General features: G+C 43.4%; 1 protein-coding gene and 1 long non-coding RNA gene across 7 annotated transcripts; one reads left to right on the top strand and one right to left on the bottom strand.

The window, feature by feature from the left end:
- Positions 1-1006: 1006 nt before the first annotated feature.
- Positions 1007-1811, bottom strand: LOC149120694 (uncharacterized). The gene is made up of 2 exons (XR_016225133.1): positions 1525-1811; positions 1007-1303 (listed from the first exon to the last, which is right to left on the bottom strand). It is a non-coding gene; the product is annotated as an uncharacterized LOC149120694 (long non-coding RNA).
- An 89-nt stretch (positions 1812-1900) lies between these two features.
- On the top strand, positions 1901-18225 carry ZNF471 (zinc finger protein 471). 6 transcript variants are annotated; one of them, XM_089319958.1, is made up of 6 exons: positions 1901-2201; positions 6138-6224; positions 9851-9977; positions 12606-12701; positions 13996-14984; positions 17686-18225. In XM_089319958.1, the coding sequence occupies exons 2-6, from the start codon at positions 6192-6194 to the stop codon at positions 17830-17832; spliced, it is 1392 nt and encodes a 463-aa protein (XP_089176084.1). In that variant the 5' UTR covers positions 1901-2201; positions 6138-6191; the 3' UTR covers positions 17833-18225. The 6 variants fall into 6 exon arrangements, with proteins under 6 accessions (XP_089176084.1, XP_069919552.2, XP_069919549.2 ...); XM_070063447.2 differs by lacking the exon at positions 17686-18225 and having other exon boundaries at positions 1903-2201; positions 13996-17504; XM_070063450.2 differs by lacking the exon at positions 17686-18225 and having other exon boundaries at positions 1903-2201; positions 13959-17504.
- The last annotated feature ends 538 nt before the right edge of the window (positions 18226-18763 follow it).

Here is an 18763-nt window from a genome sequence, read left to right as displayed (position 1 = left end):
TGCATGTCTCTTCATCTGGCTGTTCATTTGTGTCCTTTAAAATATACTTTATCATAAATTGGTGAATGTAAGCATATGCATCCCCGAGTTCTGTGAACTACCCTAGCAAATTATTGAGCCCAAAGAGGGGGTCATAGGAACCTCAGTTTATAGCCTATCAGCCACCTGCAAAGATAAAACGTGGAGTTTGGCTGGCACCATGGCTCACTAGGCTAATCCTCCAACTGTGGCCCCGGCACCCCGGGTTCTAATCCCGGTCCGGGCGCCGGATTCTGTCCCAGTTGCTCCTCTCCCAGTCCAGCTCTCTGCTGTGGCTTGGGAGTGCAGTGGAGGATGGCCCAAGTCCTTGGGCCCTGCACCCGCATGGGAGACCAGGAGAAGCACCTGGCTCCTGGCTTAGGATCAGCGCGGTGAACCAACAGAAAAGGAAGACCTTTCTCTCTGTCTCTCTCTCTCTCACTATTCACTCTGCCTGTCAAGCAAAAAAAAAAAAAAAAAAAAAAAAAAAGTGGAACTTGAGATTGGCATCAGAACTGGGGGAGGTGGGGCAGTAGTCTTGTGGGGCTGAGTCCTCAACCTGTGGGATCTGCTTCTGCCTCCAGGTAGACAGTGTAGACAGTGTAGACACACAGCCAGTGTTCCCTGCAGAAAGACTTTCTTAACAACTTCTTTATTTATTTGAAAGTCAGAGTAAAACAGAGAGAGAGAGAGACAGATTGAGAGAGAGGAAGAGAGAATCTTCCTTCTGCTGGTTCACTCCCCAGATGCACATAACGCCTGGGGCTGGGGCTGGGCCAGGTGAAGTCAGGTGCTAGGAGCCTCTTCCAATTTCCTTATGGGTGACTGGGGCTCAGACACTTGGACCATCTTCCACTGCTTTTCCCAGGCCATTAGCAGGGACCTGGATCGGCAGTGGAGCAGCCAGGACACGAGCCGACGTCCATGTGGGATGCCCGCTTGGCAGGCGGCAGCTCAATCCGCTATGCCACAATGCCAGCCCCAGAAAGACTTTTTAAAACATATTTATTTTCATTTTATTTAAAAGGCAGAGAGACAGGCAGGCACACAGAAAGAATGCCCATCTCTTGCTGCACCATGGCAGGTCCAAGTGGAAGCTAAGGTCTGGGAACTCTGGGTGTCCCATATGGGCGGCATGGGCAGAAGACTGGAATCAGGAGCTGGCTCCAGGATGGGCACGAGCAGGAAACTGGAATCAGGAGCAGAGCTGGGATTTGAGTGAGGCACTCTGATATGCCATACGGGAGTCCCAGGAGCTGTGCCAAACGCCGGGCCCTAGAAGTGACTTTTAAGATGTCAAAACATCAAATTATATAGAAAATAGGAAAAAAAAAAAAAAAAAAAAACCAGCACCGCGCACGGTTCCCTGCACTTCCACTCCTTGTAGCATTGCTTTCTCTGATTTGTGGTCCGCCCCTTCCACCTGAACAGAAGCACGGAACTGCGTCTGTTCTCTGCTGTGCCCCCCAAGTCAGGCGCTAGTCCCCAAACCGGGACCATTTCCACCGTGAGGAGGCGCAGCCCGGGGTCCCGTCCCAGCGGCGTGGCTCCCAACACGTCCATCTGGACACTGTGGCGTGCCCATTTTGCAGGTGAAAAAGGCACGAATTGGCTGGAGTCACGGGTGCCCCGGCACAATTCGGGTTCCCAGCCGCTTCGGGACGGCGAGGTCCCAAAGCCGCACCCAGGGGCGCGCGGGCGCTCAGCCCCCGCAGCCCGCGGAACGCGGTAACCAGGGACGCCTAAGGTCTGCGGGAGACCGGAGCTGGACAGCGTACTCTCTACGCATGCGCGCCCTGCCGCCCTTCCCGCCCGGCCCTCGAAATCCTGGGCCCCGCCCCCTCTGCGCGATCGACTACTGCGGTCCGGGCAAAGCCGCCTGAAGACACGCCCCTCTCCGCTAAGCCACGCCCACCCGCTGGCGTCCTCGTCTTTCCCCGCCTCCTCCAGGCGCCTGCGCACTGTAGGTTCCGGCGTCGGCTCCTGACGCCTGTGGGCTGAGTGTGTGGCTTCCGGACGGGGCTAGGGAGCCGCCGTGCGCGGTCTGGGAGTCGGAACCCGGGGATCTGCCGCGCAGGCTGCTCTGACCCGGGCTCAGGGAGCCCCGGGGGCTCCCGCCGTCTCCGGGCCGACATTTCCTGGAGGCTTGCGCGGCGCCGCGGAGGCCCGGCTCCGATCGGCAGGTGACTGGGACGGCTGGAGCGGGGATGTGTGCCTGTGCGTGACCGTGGGGGTCCGGAGTGAGACCAGGGCGAGGTGGTGTCAGCGAGAGTGCCCAGTGAGCGCGAGAGACGGCCGTGTGTGAAAGTCCGGTCCGTGTGTGAGGCTGGGGGGGGGGGCGAGTGTGTGTGTGTGTGTGTGTGTGTGTGTGTGTGTGAGAGGGAGACCCGTAGAGGTGAGTGTGAGAGCGCGGACTGGGAGAGTCCAGTGCGAGACCGAAGTCTGTGGGTGTGAATGTGCACAGCAAAGGGAAGGCTGTGTCTCCGTGATGACTGTGCAGCGCTCACACAGGTGTTGTTTGGGAGTGCACAGACAGCTCCTGAAATGCTTCTCATCTCCAGGCTGCGGCTGTTTTCTGTACTAGTGGTTGCTGTTGGCTCGCATCTCCTTGGTGGCGACTAGTTACAGGAAAGACTAAGGTAGGATTAGAAGGGTTAGGACTTTCAGCCCCACCTCTTCCCTGCCTCTGGGAGGGGAGAGGGGCCGAAGGTTAACATGATCACCAGAGACCAGTGATTGAACCAATAATGCTCACGGAATGAAACTTCCATAGAAATTCCGAAGGGTTGAGTTCGGAGACCTTTCAGGTAGCTGAACATACAGGGGTTCCTGGAGGATTGTGTGTCCTTTCCCACAAAGCCTTGCTCTATGCATCTCTTCATCTGTATCCATTGTAATGCCCTTTATAAAAAATCAGCAAACCTAAGTGTTGCTTTGAGTTCCGTAAGCCTCTAGCGGATTAATCACACTCAGGGAGGGAGTCTTAGAAACTGACTTATAGCCGATTAGTGAGAAGTACAGGTAGAATAATTTGGGATTCACTCTTGGCATAATGGGGGGGGGGGCAGTCTTGGGGACTGAGCCCTTAACCTGTGGGATCGGACATTATCTGCTAATGCATAATGTCAGAATTGAATTGAGTTAGGGGATGCCTAGCTGGAGGTTGCTGTAGGATTGATTGCTGGAAAAACTCCCAGGTATCTGGTATCGTAAGTGTTCTGTGTTGTAAGAGGAGAAGCGGAGCTTGTTTTTCCTTTATATCGTCCGTGTGTATTTCAGAGACTGGATTGTGAAAATTGAGAGTGGTACTGAGCTCTGTATGCAAAGGAGAAATTGCTACGCTTGTATGTGAAAAAGCAGCAACTATGTGAGGCTCCCTGGAGAGCCTGGGAGAGTGTGTGTGTGTGTGTATGACCACAATACTGGACTGGGAGAGTTCAGTTAGTGTGAGAGAGACACCAGTGAAACAGGAGGGTGTCTGTCTGGCCTGTGAGATTGTGTGAAAGTGTGTGTGCATCCCAGCACAACAGACTGGAGTGCTACAGTCAGTATGTCTATTGTGTGTGTGAGAAACCAGATGGAACATGAAAGACAGGATGCGTTTGCCTCTATGTGTGAGAGACTAGAGTATGTGGAAATCAGTGTATCTCTGAAAGATACTATTGAGTATGTGTGTGAAAGGCTGCCATGTTTTTGTGTGTGAGGAGAGGGGTTGTGTGAGATGAAAATGGATGAGAAAAAGACTGCGTGAACCAGGGTGTTTCACCAGAAGGCTTCATAAGTGTGGGTGTGTGAGCGAGAGGTAAGGAGCAATGCGGTGTGGGTGTGTGTGAGAGAGTAAGGGTCAGGAATATATGGGAATCTGTTTGTAAGTCACCGCAAATACTTGTACCCAGAGCCTTTCTGAGACCATGGCTCATGTGACTGTGTATGGTCTGCTTGTGATTATATCTTCTATGTGATCAGGAAGTATGAGGGTACTTCAGGAAGTTCTAAAAAAATAGAATTCGAAGATGTCTACTTTAGTGCCAAAATTTTATTTAAAGATTTATTTATTTGAAAGAGTTACAGAGAAAGAGAGAGAGAGATCAATCTTCCATCCACTTGTTCGCTCCCCAGATGGCCACACAGCCAGGGTTAGGCCAGGCTGAAGCCAGGAGTTTCATCCGGGTCTCCCACATGGGTAGCAGGGGCCCAAAATACTTGGGCCATTTTCTGCTGTTTTTCCCAAGCCATTAGCTGGTAGCTGGATACAAAGTGGAGCAGCTGGGACACAGACAAGTGCCTATTTGGGATGCTTGCATTGCAGACAGCAGCTTTACCTGCTACATCACAAGGCCATCACCCCTCCCCCCACCACCAAATTTTTAAGCCCATGCATACAAGCGGTTTTCAGAAGGTTATGGAAAAATGTGTACTATGAAAAATATGCATGAATCTCAGTATTTTGGGCACAAAATGAGCTTACCTTTTTATTCTATTTTTCTACAAACTTGAAGTACTCTCATATATGAGGATCTTTTGTTAGTATCTGTGTCATCTTTATGCTTGAAATTTTGTCACTGTATGGCTGAGATGTGTATGGGGAGACTATCTGGAAGACTGATAGTGTTGGATTCTTTATGTGTAGAGCTGTTTGGAATTTTGAGTTGCTGGAATGAGAATCCTGGAATAGAATTACCTGCTTCCAGGCTAAGAGTCCCGTTAAGAAGCAAAAGCTGAGGTGACTGGAGATCCTGACTAGAATAGGGAACACCCTCAAGTCTAAGTGCAGCAAGGGAAGTAAAGGAGCTGAGGACAGAAAGAAGGTTGCAGAACTGTGCTAAAGGTTGCACTGTTCCAAAGTAAGAGCAGAGTGAAGGACCTTGGAACAAGGGGAGAGAAGGCCGCCTCTGGTGGTATTTAGGAGTCAGGTTTTTGGTTTTTTTTTGTTTTGTTTTGTTTTTGTTTTTTTTTTTTTTAGATTACTTATTTATTTGAAAGTCAGAATTACACAAAGAGAGAAGGAGAGGCAGAGAGAGAGAGAGAGGTCTTCTATCTGCTGATTCACTCCCCAGTTGGCTGCAATGGCTGGAGCTGTGCTGATTCAGAGCCAGGAGCTTTTTCTGGGTCTCCCACATGGGTGCAGGGGCCCAAGGACTTGGGCCATCTTCCACCGCTGTTCCAGGCCATAGCAGAGAGCGAGATAAGAAGTAGAGCAACCAGGACTTGAACCAGCACTCATATGGTATGCTGCCACTACGGGCGGTGGCTTTACCCATTATGCCATAGCACCAGCCCCAGGAGTCAGGTTTTTTGACCTGTAGACTGTCAGAACTTGAAAGGCTCAGAAATAGGAATCTCTCCACCTTTACCTATAATATATAGGAAGTGATTATTTCAAAAATAAATTAACGTAATCTATTCCAAGTACCTACTACTTTCTTTTTTCTTTATTCCTTCCTTTCTTCTTTCCTTCCTTTTCTTCCTTTCTTCCTTTTATTTCCCTTCCCTTCCTCAATCCCTTCCCTCTTTCCTTTCCTTTCTTTTCTTTTATTTTCTTTCCCCTTCCCCTCCCCTCTCCTTTCCTTCCCTTCCCTCTTCTTTTCTTCTTTCTCATCTGACAGAGATTTACAGTATTCCTAGTTCACTCCCCAAATGTCCATAACAGCTGGGCCTGTGCAAGGATGAAATCACGAGCCAGGACCTCAGTCCAGCTCTCCCATGTGAATGGCAGGGACCCAGGTATTTGAACCATCATCTGCTGCCTCCCAGGATACACATTAGCAGCAAATGGAATTGGAATCGAGGCCAGGACTCAAATCCAGGCTTTCCACCATGGGATGTAGGCATCCTTAGCAGTGTCATCACTGTTAACACCAAATGCCCATCCTCTTATTTTTATTTGTAATAAAACCAAATAATGAGACAGCAACTTTTGAGAAAAAAATAAATTTAGATCATATAAGAAACAGAGGTATAGACTATACCCCCTCAGTAGTCACAATTGCCCATCATCACCCAGTGATGTGTGCATGGGACAAAGAAGGCTGAGAAGAAGGGTAAGACAAACTTTAGACTGGTGATCTGATTGTGCAGGGTGAAGGCCTCAACTCTCACTGTCCTTTCTCTTCTTCCAGCCTTGCATTCACAGGACACTGCTATCTTCAAGAGAGAAACCAAGAGAAAACAGAATGGCTGTTGAGCTAGTGAAAACCATGCCTCAGGTTGGTTGGTCTTTCTTTTCTTCCTCTTGAAAGTTTCTTGCTGCTTATGACTTGGTAATTGTTTTTCTTTTGAGCATTTGCTTTTGAACATTCTCTGATTGGGCAAGAGCCCAATTCCTACTTCTCTGAGTAACCACCCAGTGGGTGTGTAATAGCTGAAGATGATGAGTATGTACATTTTCGGTTCAGTGTTTACCATTGTGAAAAGATTCAGTTTGTCGTAATTGGAATAGAGGTACGGCAGTGTAAGTGAGATGGGTTCCATGTTTAATGTGCATACCTCTGTCCTTAATCTGGAGCCTGCAGTTGGCATTGAAAGTAGGGCGAGGTCATGTGAAACGAAGCCCTCACTCTGTGGGGTCTGATACTTTCTCCAGCTAGCTAGTGTCAGAATTGAATTGAATTAGAGGATACCCAGCTGGCATTTTCTGTAGAATTGATTGGTTGTTGGTGGGCAGAAATCCCCACACATCTTGATGACCAGAGGTCAAAGAACTATTTTGTGGTGTTAGACTATAGGAGAGCTGTGGCATAGCAGGTAAAGCTGCCTTCCTGTAGTGTTAGCATCTCTTATGGGCGCTGGTTCAAGTCCCAGCTGCTCTACTTCCAACCCAGCTCTCTGCTATGGCCTGGGAAAGCAGTAGAAGATGACCCAAGTCCTTGGGCCCCTGCACCCATGTGGGAGACCTGGAAGAAGCTCCTGGCTCCTGGCTTCAGATTGGCACAGCTCCGACCGTTGCAGCCAGTTGTGGAGTAAACCAGCAGATGGAAAACCTCTCTCTTTCTCTCTGCCTCCTTCTCTCTGAGTAACTCTGACTTTCAAATAAATAAATCTTAAAAAAAATAGGAGAAACTGTCGTATCCTGTCACTCATCCTTGAATTCTTAACTTCCATTTTTCTCTACCTCAACAGTCATTTTGCCTTCTCTTGGTTTCTCTCTTGAAGATAGCAGTGTAATTAATCAGTTCTGTAATGGCCTTAGTTTTTTTCTTGGCTTCTAAGTACAACTAGTGATTTCCTGTTGAAACCTAGCCCATTTTCATAGATTTATTTTATGTATTTATTATAAATATGTGTCTATAATAAATGTATGCTTTTTTAAAAGATTTATTTATTTATTTGGAAGGCAGAGTTACAGAGAGACAGAGAGAAAGAGAAAGAGAAAGGTCTTCCATCCACTGATTCACTCCCCAAATGGTCGCAACAGGCTGGAGCTGCACCAATCCAAAGCCAGGAGCCAGGAGCTTCCCCCGGGTCTCCCACACGGGTGCAGGAGCCCAAGGGTTTGGGCCATCATGTATTGTTTTCCCAGACCATAGTAGAGAGCTGGATCAGAAGAGGAGCAGCTGGAATTCAAACCAGTGCCCATATGGGATGCCATCACTACAGGCGGCAGCTTTACCCACTATGCCATAGTGCCAGCCCCAAAAAATCATGTATGTTTTTGAAATCATTACATTATATGCTATTTATGTTATGTCTTGATTTACTTCATGCCAGAATAGACTTAAATTTTGTCCATTTTTTAATGGAAGACTTGTAACATAAATGAAAGTAGAGGGACAAGTTTAGTGAAATTCCCCTGCTCCCTTTAATCATTACCAACCAGGACAGACTTTGCTAATGTTTGTTTTTAATTTCACATCTTCCCAGGGTTATGTATATTTACAAATGAAAGAAAAATTGTTACATCCATCAATTTTGTAGTTTCACTAGATCAATTTTAGAATACCTTCTTAGCAGGCTGAGACTGAATATTGTAACTATACTGAAGATTCTTAAATTCAGTACCCACTTCAATTCCCTTCTGGTGTACTGTGGTATACTAGGAAGTTAAAAACTGCATTATGCAAGCTCCCTTGCAAATAGGGTTCTATGTATGATTTACATACCCTAAGTGAAGGCTTCTGATACAAGATGTAGAAAGCAGAAGTAACAGGAATCAGAGATTGTGTGCAGTGAGATAGGATGTTAGGAACAGCATATTGGTAGAGGAGTTCAGTTCTTCTGGGGCAACACTGGCTGAAGTGCTATTGGTCAGATCACCCAGCATATTATGAGTGATACTGGGGAATGGGATTTTTGTTTGTTTTATTTATTTGAAAGACAGAGAGGTAGAAAGATCTTTCATCTGCTGGTTCTCTCCCCAAATGTCTTCAATGGGAGGTCCTGGGCCAGGCTAAAGCTGGGAGCCAGGAACTCAATCCAGATCTCCACTATGGGTAGCAGGGACCCAACTACTTGAGCCATCACCTTAGGGTGCACTTTAGCAGGAAGCAGGACTCAAACCGAGCACTCCTATACAGATGTTCTTAGCCAAACACCCAACCCCACAAAATAAGATATTTTGGAGGTGAGGAAACAAAATGTTGGTATAATTTTTTTTCTGACAGTATTATATCCAAACCTGGTTTTTCTGGAAATCCTGTAAGTTACCTGATTTAGAATTCATTTCATTGATTATAGGATTAACAGCTAAAAAAAAAAAAAAATAATCACTGGCTATGCATGTATATGGATAGATAACACATAAACATTTGGGAAAGGGTAATATAGATACTAAATTACTAACCCACAAGCACTAGCATCAGTAGCACTCAAATTAATTTTCCTATGACCAAATTATACCAATTATTGGAAAGAATGTGAGCACCATTTTCTTGCATTGATAAATTCATCTCATAATTTTGTAAGAACGTGTGGAATGATGGTTTTCAACCACCTGTCTAGAAGCTGAAAACTAGAACTCAGGAAAACCAGTAGTTCACAGTGAAGCTTAAAATTTTTTGTAATGTCTTTATGTGAAAAATAAACATTTTTCAGAAGGTATGTACATCTACTAAAGTCTCATACATTGAGTATCTTTACATTATATCTTTGTTCTATTATTGTTTAAGAGCAAATTAAGATATCTACATAGCTTTGCTTCTATAGTTAGTTCTCAATATATTTGGTAACCTTGCAAATCAGGCACTGAATTTAAGACGACTTTTGTTTCCAAAGGAAATAAGCTTGACGATGAGAAATTACCCATAATACTTACAAAAAAATTTCTTGCAACCTGCTGATTATCATAACTGGACATCAGCTTTTTTCTTAGAATGTTTAAATCTTTCATTTCGACAAGTCAAAGTATATATTGCTTTGTATTCAAAGTCAGTATACAAGTTGCAGGGTTGCACGCCTATGCCACATGATCTCATATTACTTTAAGCTCACTTGAGTATAGCATGCAAGTTGTAAATGGCACAGCATAAAAAAAAATGCATTCTGAATGTATTTGTTATTTGTATTGTTTTAGGAAAAAATTGGCCACATCATTTTAGTGTTCTTTTGGTTCTTCCCTGCCTCCCAAAAAACATTGGGATCCCATAGAGGATCTTTTGCAAAGGATCAATTTAGATGTACTTGTCTTCTTGGGGTTTTCTCGGTTGAGCCACAGGTATATGCCCTCAACTGAAGCCCTGTTTACTTCCCTGTGGCTGACCACCCATATTTCCCCATGCCACAAAGTAGAGATCATCACCATTGTATACCAGGCAGTTTAACACTTCAGTAAGTAAGTACTTTAACTTGGAGTCATGTGTGGACATGGTTGGTCAAGAAAGTATTTGTGTCATTTCAGGACTTGTTGACATTCAAGGATGTGGCAATATGCTTTTCCCAAGAGGAATGGGAATGGCTGAACCCTGCTCAGAGGCATTTATACAGCAGTGTGATGCTGGAGAACTATCAGAACCTGGTATCACTGGGTAAGGACCTTTTTCCCCATGCGTAATTGAGAGTCTACCTTATAAGACCATTTACATTTTTATTTATTGAACTGCTTTTATTACGTATGAGTCAGAATGGAATCTGGGAAACAAAGAGAATCTTCAGAGATTTGTTGAAAATTTCAAATTTAGAGTCTCTAAATTTGAGACATAATGGATATTCCATTGCTATATTCTCTTGGCACTTGAGAACACAGGACATGATGTAAATCTTAACAATCTGTGTGTTTCATCGTTCAGTCTGTCCTGCAGTATTATTGTTATCACGACTAGGCAGTAACAAGTTTGCTAAGAATGTAGCTAAATTACTATAAAGCCAGATTACTGCTTTTTTTTTTTTAAAGATTTTTTTTTGGGGTGGGGGGGAACAGGCAGAGTGGACAGTGAAAGAGAGAGAGACAGAGAGAAAGGTCTTCCTTTGCCCTTGGTTCACCCTCCAATGGCTGCGGTGGCCAGCACGCTGCAGCCGGCGCATCACACTGATCCGAAGGCAGGAGCCAGGTGCTTCTCCTGGTCTCCCATGGGGTGCAGGGCCCAAACACTTGGGCCATCCTCCACTGTTCTCCCTGGCCACAGCCGAGAGCTGGCCTGGAAAAGGGGCAACCGGGACAGAATCCGGCACCCCGACCGGGACTAGAACCCGGTGTGCCGGAGCCGCAAGGCGGAGGATTAGCCTAGTGAGCCGCGGCGCCGGCCAAGATTTATTTATTTATTTGAAAGTCAGAGTTACACAGAAAGAGAAGGAGAGGCAGAGAGAGAGAGAGGTCTTCCATCTGCTGGTTCACTCCCCAGTTGGCCACAATGGCTGGTCTGCACCAATCCAAAGCCAGGAGCCAGGAGCTTCTTCCAGGCCTCCCACATGGGTGCAGGGGCCCAAGGGCTTAACAAAACAAATAAGATGAGTATAGAGTCAGTGAGCTTAAAGTCAATCGAAAATTAAGCCAATAGAAATTACTTCATGTGAAAAACAGAGGAAAAAAAGGTTTTAAAATGTGAACAAATGACTAAGGAGCCTAGGGAGATTACTGACGCCATAAACAAGAGTGTCAAATTGTTAAATCAACAACAGGAGTCACTGTGTACTTAACTTCTCATGTGGGATCTGTCCTTAGTGTGTTGTCCAGTGTGAAGTAATGCTATAACTAGTACTGAAACAGTATTTTACACTTTGTGTTTCTGTGTGGGTGCAAACTGATGAAATCTTTACTTAATATATACTGAATTGATCTTCTGTATACAAAGATAATTGAAAATGAATCTTGATGTGAATGGAATGGGAGAGGGAGCGGGAGATGGGAGGGGTGTGGGAGGGAGGGAAATTATGGGGGGGGCATTGTAATCCATTAACTGTACTTTAAAAATTTATATTTACTAAATAAAAAAAATGGAAAAAAAAAAAGTGAACAAATCCTGTTACCAAAGGATTTAGTTTTGGTGTAAATGACGTCCCAAAAAGATGAGAGAGCAGAAAAACAACTTTGAAGAAATAATCACCAAAAGTTTCTATATTTGGTGAAAGACATAAAATACAGTTTTAAGAACTGCAATACAACACAAATAGGATAAAAAACCTCTCTAGAGAACAAAAAGCTGGCTTAGTGAGTGAGGTGCCCCAGAAGTTAGTTAGCATGTTAGCTTCCCTAAGAGTGGAAACTTGAAGCCATTTGCATAGTTTGTGTTTGACTGATTTACTTATTGCAATTTAACAAAGACACAGATTTTAAAAAGCAATATTCTGGGAGCCAGTGCTGTGGCATAGGAAGTCAAGCCGCTGATTGCAGTGCCGGCCAGTTTGAGACGCAGTTGCTCCACTTCCAATCCAGCTTTTTGGTATGACCTGGGAAAGCAGTAGAAGATGGCCCAAGTCCTTGGGCCCCTGCACCCATGTGGGAGACCCAGAGGAAGCTCCTGGCTCCTGGCTCCTGGCTTCAGATCCGCACAGCTCCAGCCATTGCAGCCAATTGGGAGTGAACCATCAGATGGAAGACCTCGCTCTGTCTCTCTCTCTCTGTGTCTCTATCTCTGTCTCTCTGTGTGTGTGTGTGTATAACTCTGACTTTCAAAAAATAATAAATCTTTTTTAAAAAATCCTATCTGCTAATTTCAGGGTCTGTATTATTCAATGTGTATATCCATGCCTTTTCTTCTGAATATAACTCATTTTTTCCTGTTTCTTATGACTAGTAATTTTGGCTTTTATCATAAACACTGTAAATAAAGCATTCTAGAGATGAGATTTTGTCATATTCCTCTGAACAATATTGTTTTTAGTTTTTATTTTTTTAAAGCAGGAATTTAATGACTCAAACTCAAAGTCTCTCTAAGGGCCCTTTAAAATACATAATTTAGTATTTTCTGATTAGCCTCAGAAAATGCTGGTCTAGATTTCTGTTCCCCAGCCCCTTAGAAAATAGATTAACTTTTATAGAGTTCACTCCTAGCAGTCCAGCTAGAATATTCCAGAGTTTTAAGTAATTTATCCTTCAAATATGTTTCTCTCTTTATCAAATCATTCCTAGAATTTCATTGCATCAGAATTAAGGAACTGGCTTATACTGCTGAAATGACCCAAAATATGGCCCATTCTCATATTTTCTTTATATGTAGGAGTTTGCATTTCTAAGCCATTTATGATCTCCTTATTGGAGCAAGGGAAAGAGCCTTGGAAGATGAAAAGTGAGATGACAAGAACCTCATTATCTGGTGAGTATAGGAGAACCAAATAGGGAAATCCTTTCTAGACAATGACTCAGCTTCTCAGAAATTCTTCTCTAGCCTTACATGCCTGTGGGGACAAATATGTGAAGCTTTACTAACTCAGCATCTTCTCTTCTGCTTAACTCCTTTCTAATAACGCATTTTGTAAAAATTCTTATCCAGCTCCTTCCCATTCCCTCACTCCCTTTACCATGAAGATTCAGGATTTCTTAAGCCTTTTCTTCATCCTGGATTTGATGCTGGTTACAACTCATATTGTTTAAAATCTTTCTTTGCTTTTCTGATGCAAATAGGAAAAACTCAAACTAGCACATTCTACATGATCAGCCTCATTTTAATTCTCTAACTTCATACTCTTACTTTTTAGCTTTTCGTTAGAGTTTAGTCCAGTTCTTTAAACCAAGTGAGGTACCCAGGTATGTTTCAAGTAAATTGTAGGTGTCCCAGGGCACTGAATCTCTCAACCTAGGAAAGACCAAATGGGTGTAGAGGAGTCTTGAGTTCCAAGTTTGGTTAACTCAGGACCACACACAGTATCGTGTTCTTCCCAAGGGAAGTTGCAGTGTATAAGTTATATGATTGCTGGGGTCTCTACAGATTTTTGAGCAGTAGTAATGATACCCTGGTGTTGAAACAAAGTTAACCTGGCTATGTATGAAAGAAAATAAATGAGTAGTGGGAGAGATTAGAGGAAGAGAGCTTAATTTACAGTCTTTTAGTTAATACAGGTATAAAATAACATTACTTTTACAGATTACTTTTCCAGGACCTCATTGTCCTATACTTGGTTTCCTTAATCACTTTTACATTTTAAAAAACAAATTTTTATTTGGGATGCAGAGAGACAGAGAGAGCACTCCAAACTTGATCACCTCAAATGCTTGGATTGACCGGAGTTTGGCCAGGAATAAAGGCAGGAGCCAGGAACCCAATCCAGATCTCTTATGTCATTACTGCTGCCGCTTAGGATCTGCATTAGCAGGAAGCTGGAGTCAGGAGCCAGAGCTGGAAATTGAACCCAGGTGTCTTATTGTGGGAAGTGGGCATTTTAATCAGTATCCGAATGGCTGTGCTAAACACCTACCACTTAATCACTTTTCCCATGTTCTTTTATAAGTTCTCATTATCTGGGATCTCCTTGTATATTTCCCACTTGAGATTTCCTGGGCATAATAGATGTTGTGGGATTCATTAAATAGCTTTGAATCCCCTTCCTCACTTTAGTTGTTTCATTTGTTACAGCTCATGATAATGGAAATTGTTCTCATACATCTTTCAGATGGAGAACCTCTGCATGAGACACAAGGGTCATCTCTGAAGCAGTTCATGTGTGATGCTATGTTAATGGAAGAGATTACCAGCTTTGGGCTTGAGTGTTCCACTTATGGAAGAAATGAGAAATGTAAAGACCTTTTTGGAAGGCAGATTGGAGATCAACAGACAATTAGCAGGCAAGAAGTAGTCACTCATAAAGAAGCCTTCACTAAGGAAACAGTCCGCAAGTACACCAGATCTCGGAAATTTGTCCATATGGACAATATAGAAGACAGTGTTTACAATCACAAGTCAAATAAGAGAGGCTTTTCCAAAAACTCCAAGGTACTAAAATACAAGAAAGTCTATGCGGGAAAGAAACTGTTTAAATGTATTGAATGTGAGAAAACCTTCACCCACAGCTCATCCGTTACTGTTCATCAGAGGATTCATACTGGTGAAAAACCATATGAATGTAAGGAATGTGGAAAAGCCTTCAAACAAAGTCATCACCTTGCTCAACACTGCAGAACACACACTGGAGAGAAACTGTTTAAATGTAAGGAATGTGGGAAAGCCTTCAGGCAACCAGCACACCTCGTTCAGCATCAGAAGATTCACACTGAAGAGAAACCCTATGAGTGTAAGGAATGTGGAAAAGCTTTCAGAGACAGCTCATCCTTTGCTCAACATCAGAGATGTCACGCTGGCAAACTACCCTATGAATGTAGTGAGTGTGGGAAAGCCTTCAGATACAACATGCCCCTTATCTCCCATATTAGGCGTTTCCATACTGGAGAGAAACCTTTTGATTGCATTGATTGTGGGAAGGCCTTCAAATGTAATGTGTGTGGAAAGTCTTCCCGCAGTGGTTTTTCCATGACCGTACATCAGAGAATTCACACAGGAGAGAAACCTTATGAATGTGATGTTTGTGGGAAAGCCTTTAGCCATCGTATGTCCCTCATTGGTCATCAAAGAGTACATTCTGGGGAGAAACCTTATGAATGTAAGGTATGTGGGAAAGCCTTTAGGCAAAGTACACATCTTGCTATTCATTTGAGAATTCATACTGGTGAAAAACCCTATGAGTGTAAGGAATGTGGAAAAGCTTTTAGAGACAGTTCCCAGCTGGCTGCTCATCAGAGAATTCATACTGGAGAGAAACCTTATGAATGTAAGCAGTGTGGGAAGGCTTTCAGACAGAGGGCGTATCTTGTAAATCATGAGAAAATTCATACAGGCGAGAAGCCGTATGAGTGTGAGCAGTGTGGTAAAGCCTTCAGCCATACTGCCAGCCTCATAAGGCATAAGAGAATTCATACTGGAGAGAAACCCTATAAGTGTGCTGAATGTGGGAAGGCTTTTGCTGACACATCTACCCGCGCTCAGCATCAAAGACTTCATACTGGTGAAAAGCCCTATATATGTGTTAAATGTGGAAAGGCATTTAGAACAAATACACATCTTAATTGTCATCAAAGATGTCATACTAGAAAGAAACCTTAAATGTAATGCTCATAGCAAAGCCTTTAACCATTGTTAGTCCTTTACTGAAAAACCGTTTGACTATTAGGAACATCTTCAACCAGATTGGACACTTTATGTGGAAGATTTTACACTGGCGAGAGATCTTAGTGGAAGGAATGTGGAAAAGTCTTTAGAAGAAGCACTCACATTGTTCATTGTTAGTTCGTGTTATCTTCTGAGGCGTCTGTTTCTTTCCTGCTACCCACTCCTGTGGATGTATCTACTAAATATTCGTGGAATTCACCTGCTGCTTTTGATTCCATTGGCCTTGTCCAAAAGATACTCATTTCACTATCCCAGTCAACTGTAACTGTTCTGTCACACCTTCTTTTTTCCCTTTTCAAGTTCATTTTTCACATTAGAACCACAGTGATCTTTTAAAAATATGAGTAGTTCTATTACTTTCAAAACTCTTGTTGCTAAATTTTAAAACTCTTTGATGCACATAAAGTGTTTAGCACCATGACTGTTACTGTCTTTAGGTGGAGAGCACCCCTCTAGTAATTAGGAAAGACATCTGCACACAGCACACCTGGAGGCCACAAATTCAGAGTTCAGGGAATACATGGAGATAGCAAGGGACATATGGGCAAATGCACTAGGGTATTATCCACAGATTTCCCTGTTGATTTCCAGGAGCTAATACTGTGACTGAAAAGTCACTGTGGCATATTTCCACAGGCCACTTAGGCCACTTTAAATCTGTGTGCAAACTCCTTGAGCGCTCTCTTTAAAGGAGGTAGTAGAAAGTTGATAGCCCAGTCTGCTAAGTGAGAAAGATGTTTCTAAGTTTGTATCTCTGGGCCAGCACCATGGCTTGCTTTGCTAATCCTCTGCCTGTGGCGCCGGCACCCCATGTTCTAGTCCTGGTTGGGGTGCCAGATTCTGTCCTGGTTGCTCCTCTTCCACTACAGCTCTCTGCTGTGGCCTGGGAGTGCAGTGGAGGATGGCCCAAGTGCTTGCGCCCTGTACCCACATGGGAGACCAGGAGGAGGCACCTGACTCCTGGCTTCGGATTGGTGCAGCACCAGCCATAGCGGCCATTAGGGGAGTAAACCAACGGAAGGAAGACCTTTCTCTCTGTCTCTCTCTCACTGTCTTAACTCTACCTGTCAAAAAAAAAAAAAAAAGTCTAAGTTTGTATCTCTGGCCACTAGCCTGACTTATCTGGGTATGTATAGAATTGGCAAGTGTTAAGTATGAGCCTTGATTCTGGTAGGGAAAAGTTAAAACGTCTACTTAAAATGCTGAGACAATATAAAATTCTAAGAATTCACTGTTTCATACTGAATGCTTGACAGATGTGAAGATCGTGGTTCTTCAGAGTATTTAAAATTTATTTTTAAACAGTGAACTCTAGAAAGCAGTGTATCTATACTAGGGGTTTTGGAATTGAACATCTTAAGGTGGATGATGATTAGCACATATGATATGTTTAAACTTTAATATAACAATGTAGTGGCTTTCTCATGACTAATGCTTTTTTCCCTGTTGATGAGGAAATCTGACCTGATACATAGAGCATGATTTGAGATGTAGCCAGAACTCTGGCCATGACTGAATTTTCTGGGAAGAATAGATGCATAATTATTTAGTCAAGGCAAACAGAAATTACCACTATTTAACTAAAGAAATAGAGAACTTGAGTGGTGTATTCCTATTTCAGGACCTACGTTCACAGATTTTAAATTCCAAGGATCCATTATGTTGTTTTGGAATATAGAACAAAGATTAAAGTGTCCTAGTATCAAACTGAGGAAAATAAAATTACAGATGAATATACTCAGGATTTTATATATAGTAAAGAAATAATTAACCTTTATGGACAGAATAGAACTTTTGAATAAACAAAGTAATTTATTCCTGGAAGTTTGTTTCAATATTGTAAAGGTGTCGGTAAATTTACTCAATTCCAACTACAATGTAATTGCAAAATATGTTGACATTTCTGAAAACCATATAGAATGGTAGTTGGCAAGCATAATAAAAAATTTTTAAATGTCATATACCCATGAGTTTAGTATGTTACAAAAGTGACATTTTCGATGTGTTAGTGGGAAAGACATAATTAAATGATCTTTGACAAGTATAGATGATTTGCCGAGTGGTTAAAATGTAGGTTTGATTGCCTATGTCTAGTATCAGAGTGCTTGGGTTTGAGTCCTGGCTCTGTTCCCAATTACAGCTTTGTGAAGTGATAATGCAGACCCTTGGATTCAGCAGGTGGATGGCTCAGTACTTGGGTCCCTACCACCCATGTGGGAGAACCGGATTGAGTTCTTGGCTCCTGGTGTCAACCTGGCCCAGCCCTGGGCCATTACAGGCAAGTTAAGTGAACAAGGGGGTGGGAACAGTGTCTCTCCTTCTCTGTGTCTGAACCTCTCAAAACAATGAATATTTTTAAAATGACCTTTGATAGTTATCCAACTGGAAATAGCTTCACATTTTACCTCTCCTAGAGAAGTTCCTTCAGTATACATTAAAGACCTAGTAGGAATCAATACTGTCAGATGCCACATAATATTTCAGGCAATGGCACAGCATACAATGGTGGCACCAGTAGCTGTCAGCACATTTCTCAGAATGTGTCTCTACCAAGTGACACATGGCTTTTAATATTATAGAAGAGAATATAGAATATTGCTATCCCTAACCACTGATAGGTTCAAGAAAGCTTTGGTAGGCAGGAAATTCCAGAAGCCAGGAGGGAGAATGACAGGAAGGATCATGTATGTAAGATTTAAGCCTTTTCCATGGAATGATACAGTATGTAAAGCTAAAAGGGGTGCAGTAGGCAGAGAGTTTAAACATCAAAAGGATATAGTTCTTATTAAATTAGCTGTTGGAAAGCAGGACAAGGTGCATAGTCTGGCAAACCATATCAATAGGCAGCTCTTGGAAAAAGAAACCAAAATAGATAAAATAGAAATTCTGAACCTCAGCGATGTTCATATAAATGTATTTTTTAAAGATTTATCTGAAAGAGTTACAGAGAGAGGTAGAGCCAGAGAGAGAGAAAGGTCTTCCGTCCACTGGTTGACTTCCCAATTGGCCACAATGGCTGGAGCTGCACCGATCAGGAGCCAGGAGCTGCTTCTGGATCTCCCACGCGGGTGCAGGGGCCCAAGGACTTGGGCCATCTTCTGTCATTTTCCCAGGCCATAGCAGAGAGCTGGGTCGGAAATGGAGCAGCTGGGACTCAAACTGGCACCCATATGGGATGCTGGCACTGCAGGCTGGGGCTTTAACCCACTGTACCACAG

Source organism: Oryctolagus cuniculus, chromosome 18, assembly GCF_051225735.1.
Source record: "Oryctolagus cuniculus isolate XC-2025 breed Fujian yellow rabbit chromosome 18, ASM5122573v1, whole genome shotgun sequence".
NCBI classification, from domain to species: domain Eukaryota; kingdom Metazoa; phylum Chordata; class Mammalia; order Lagomorpha; family Leporidae; genus Oryctolagus; species Oryctolagus cuniculus.
Note: the sequence above shows the minus strand (reverse complement) of the source record. Positions and strands in the feature narration are given on the sequence as shown.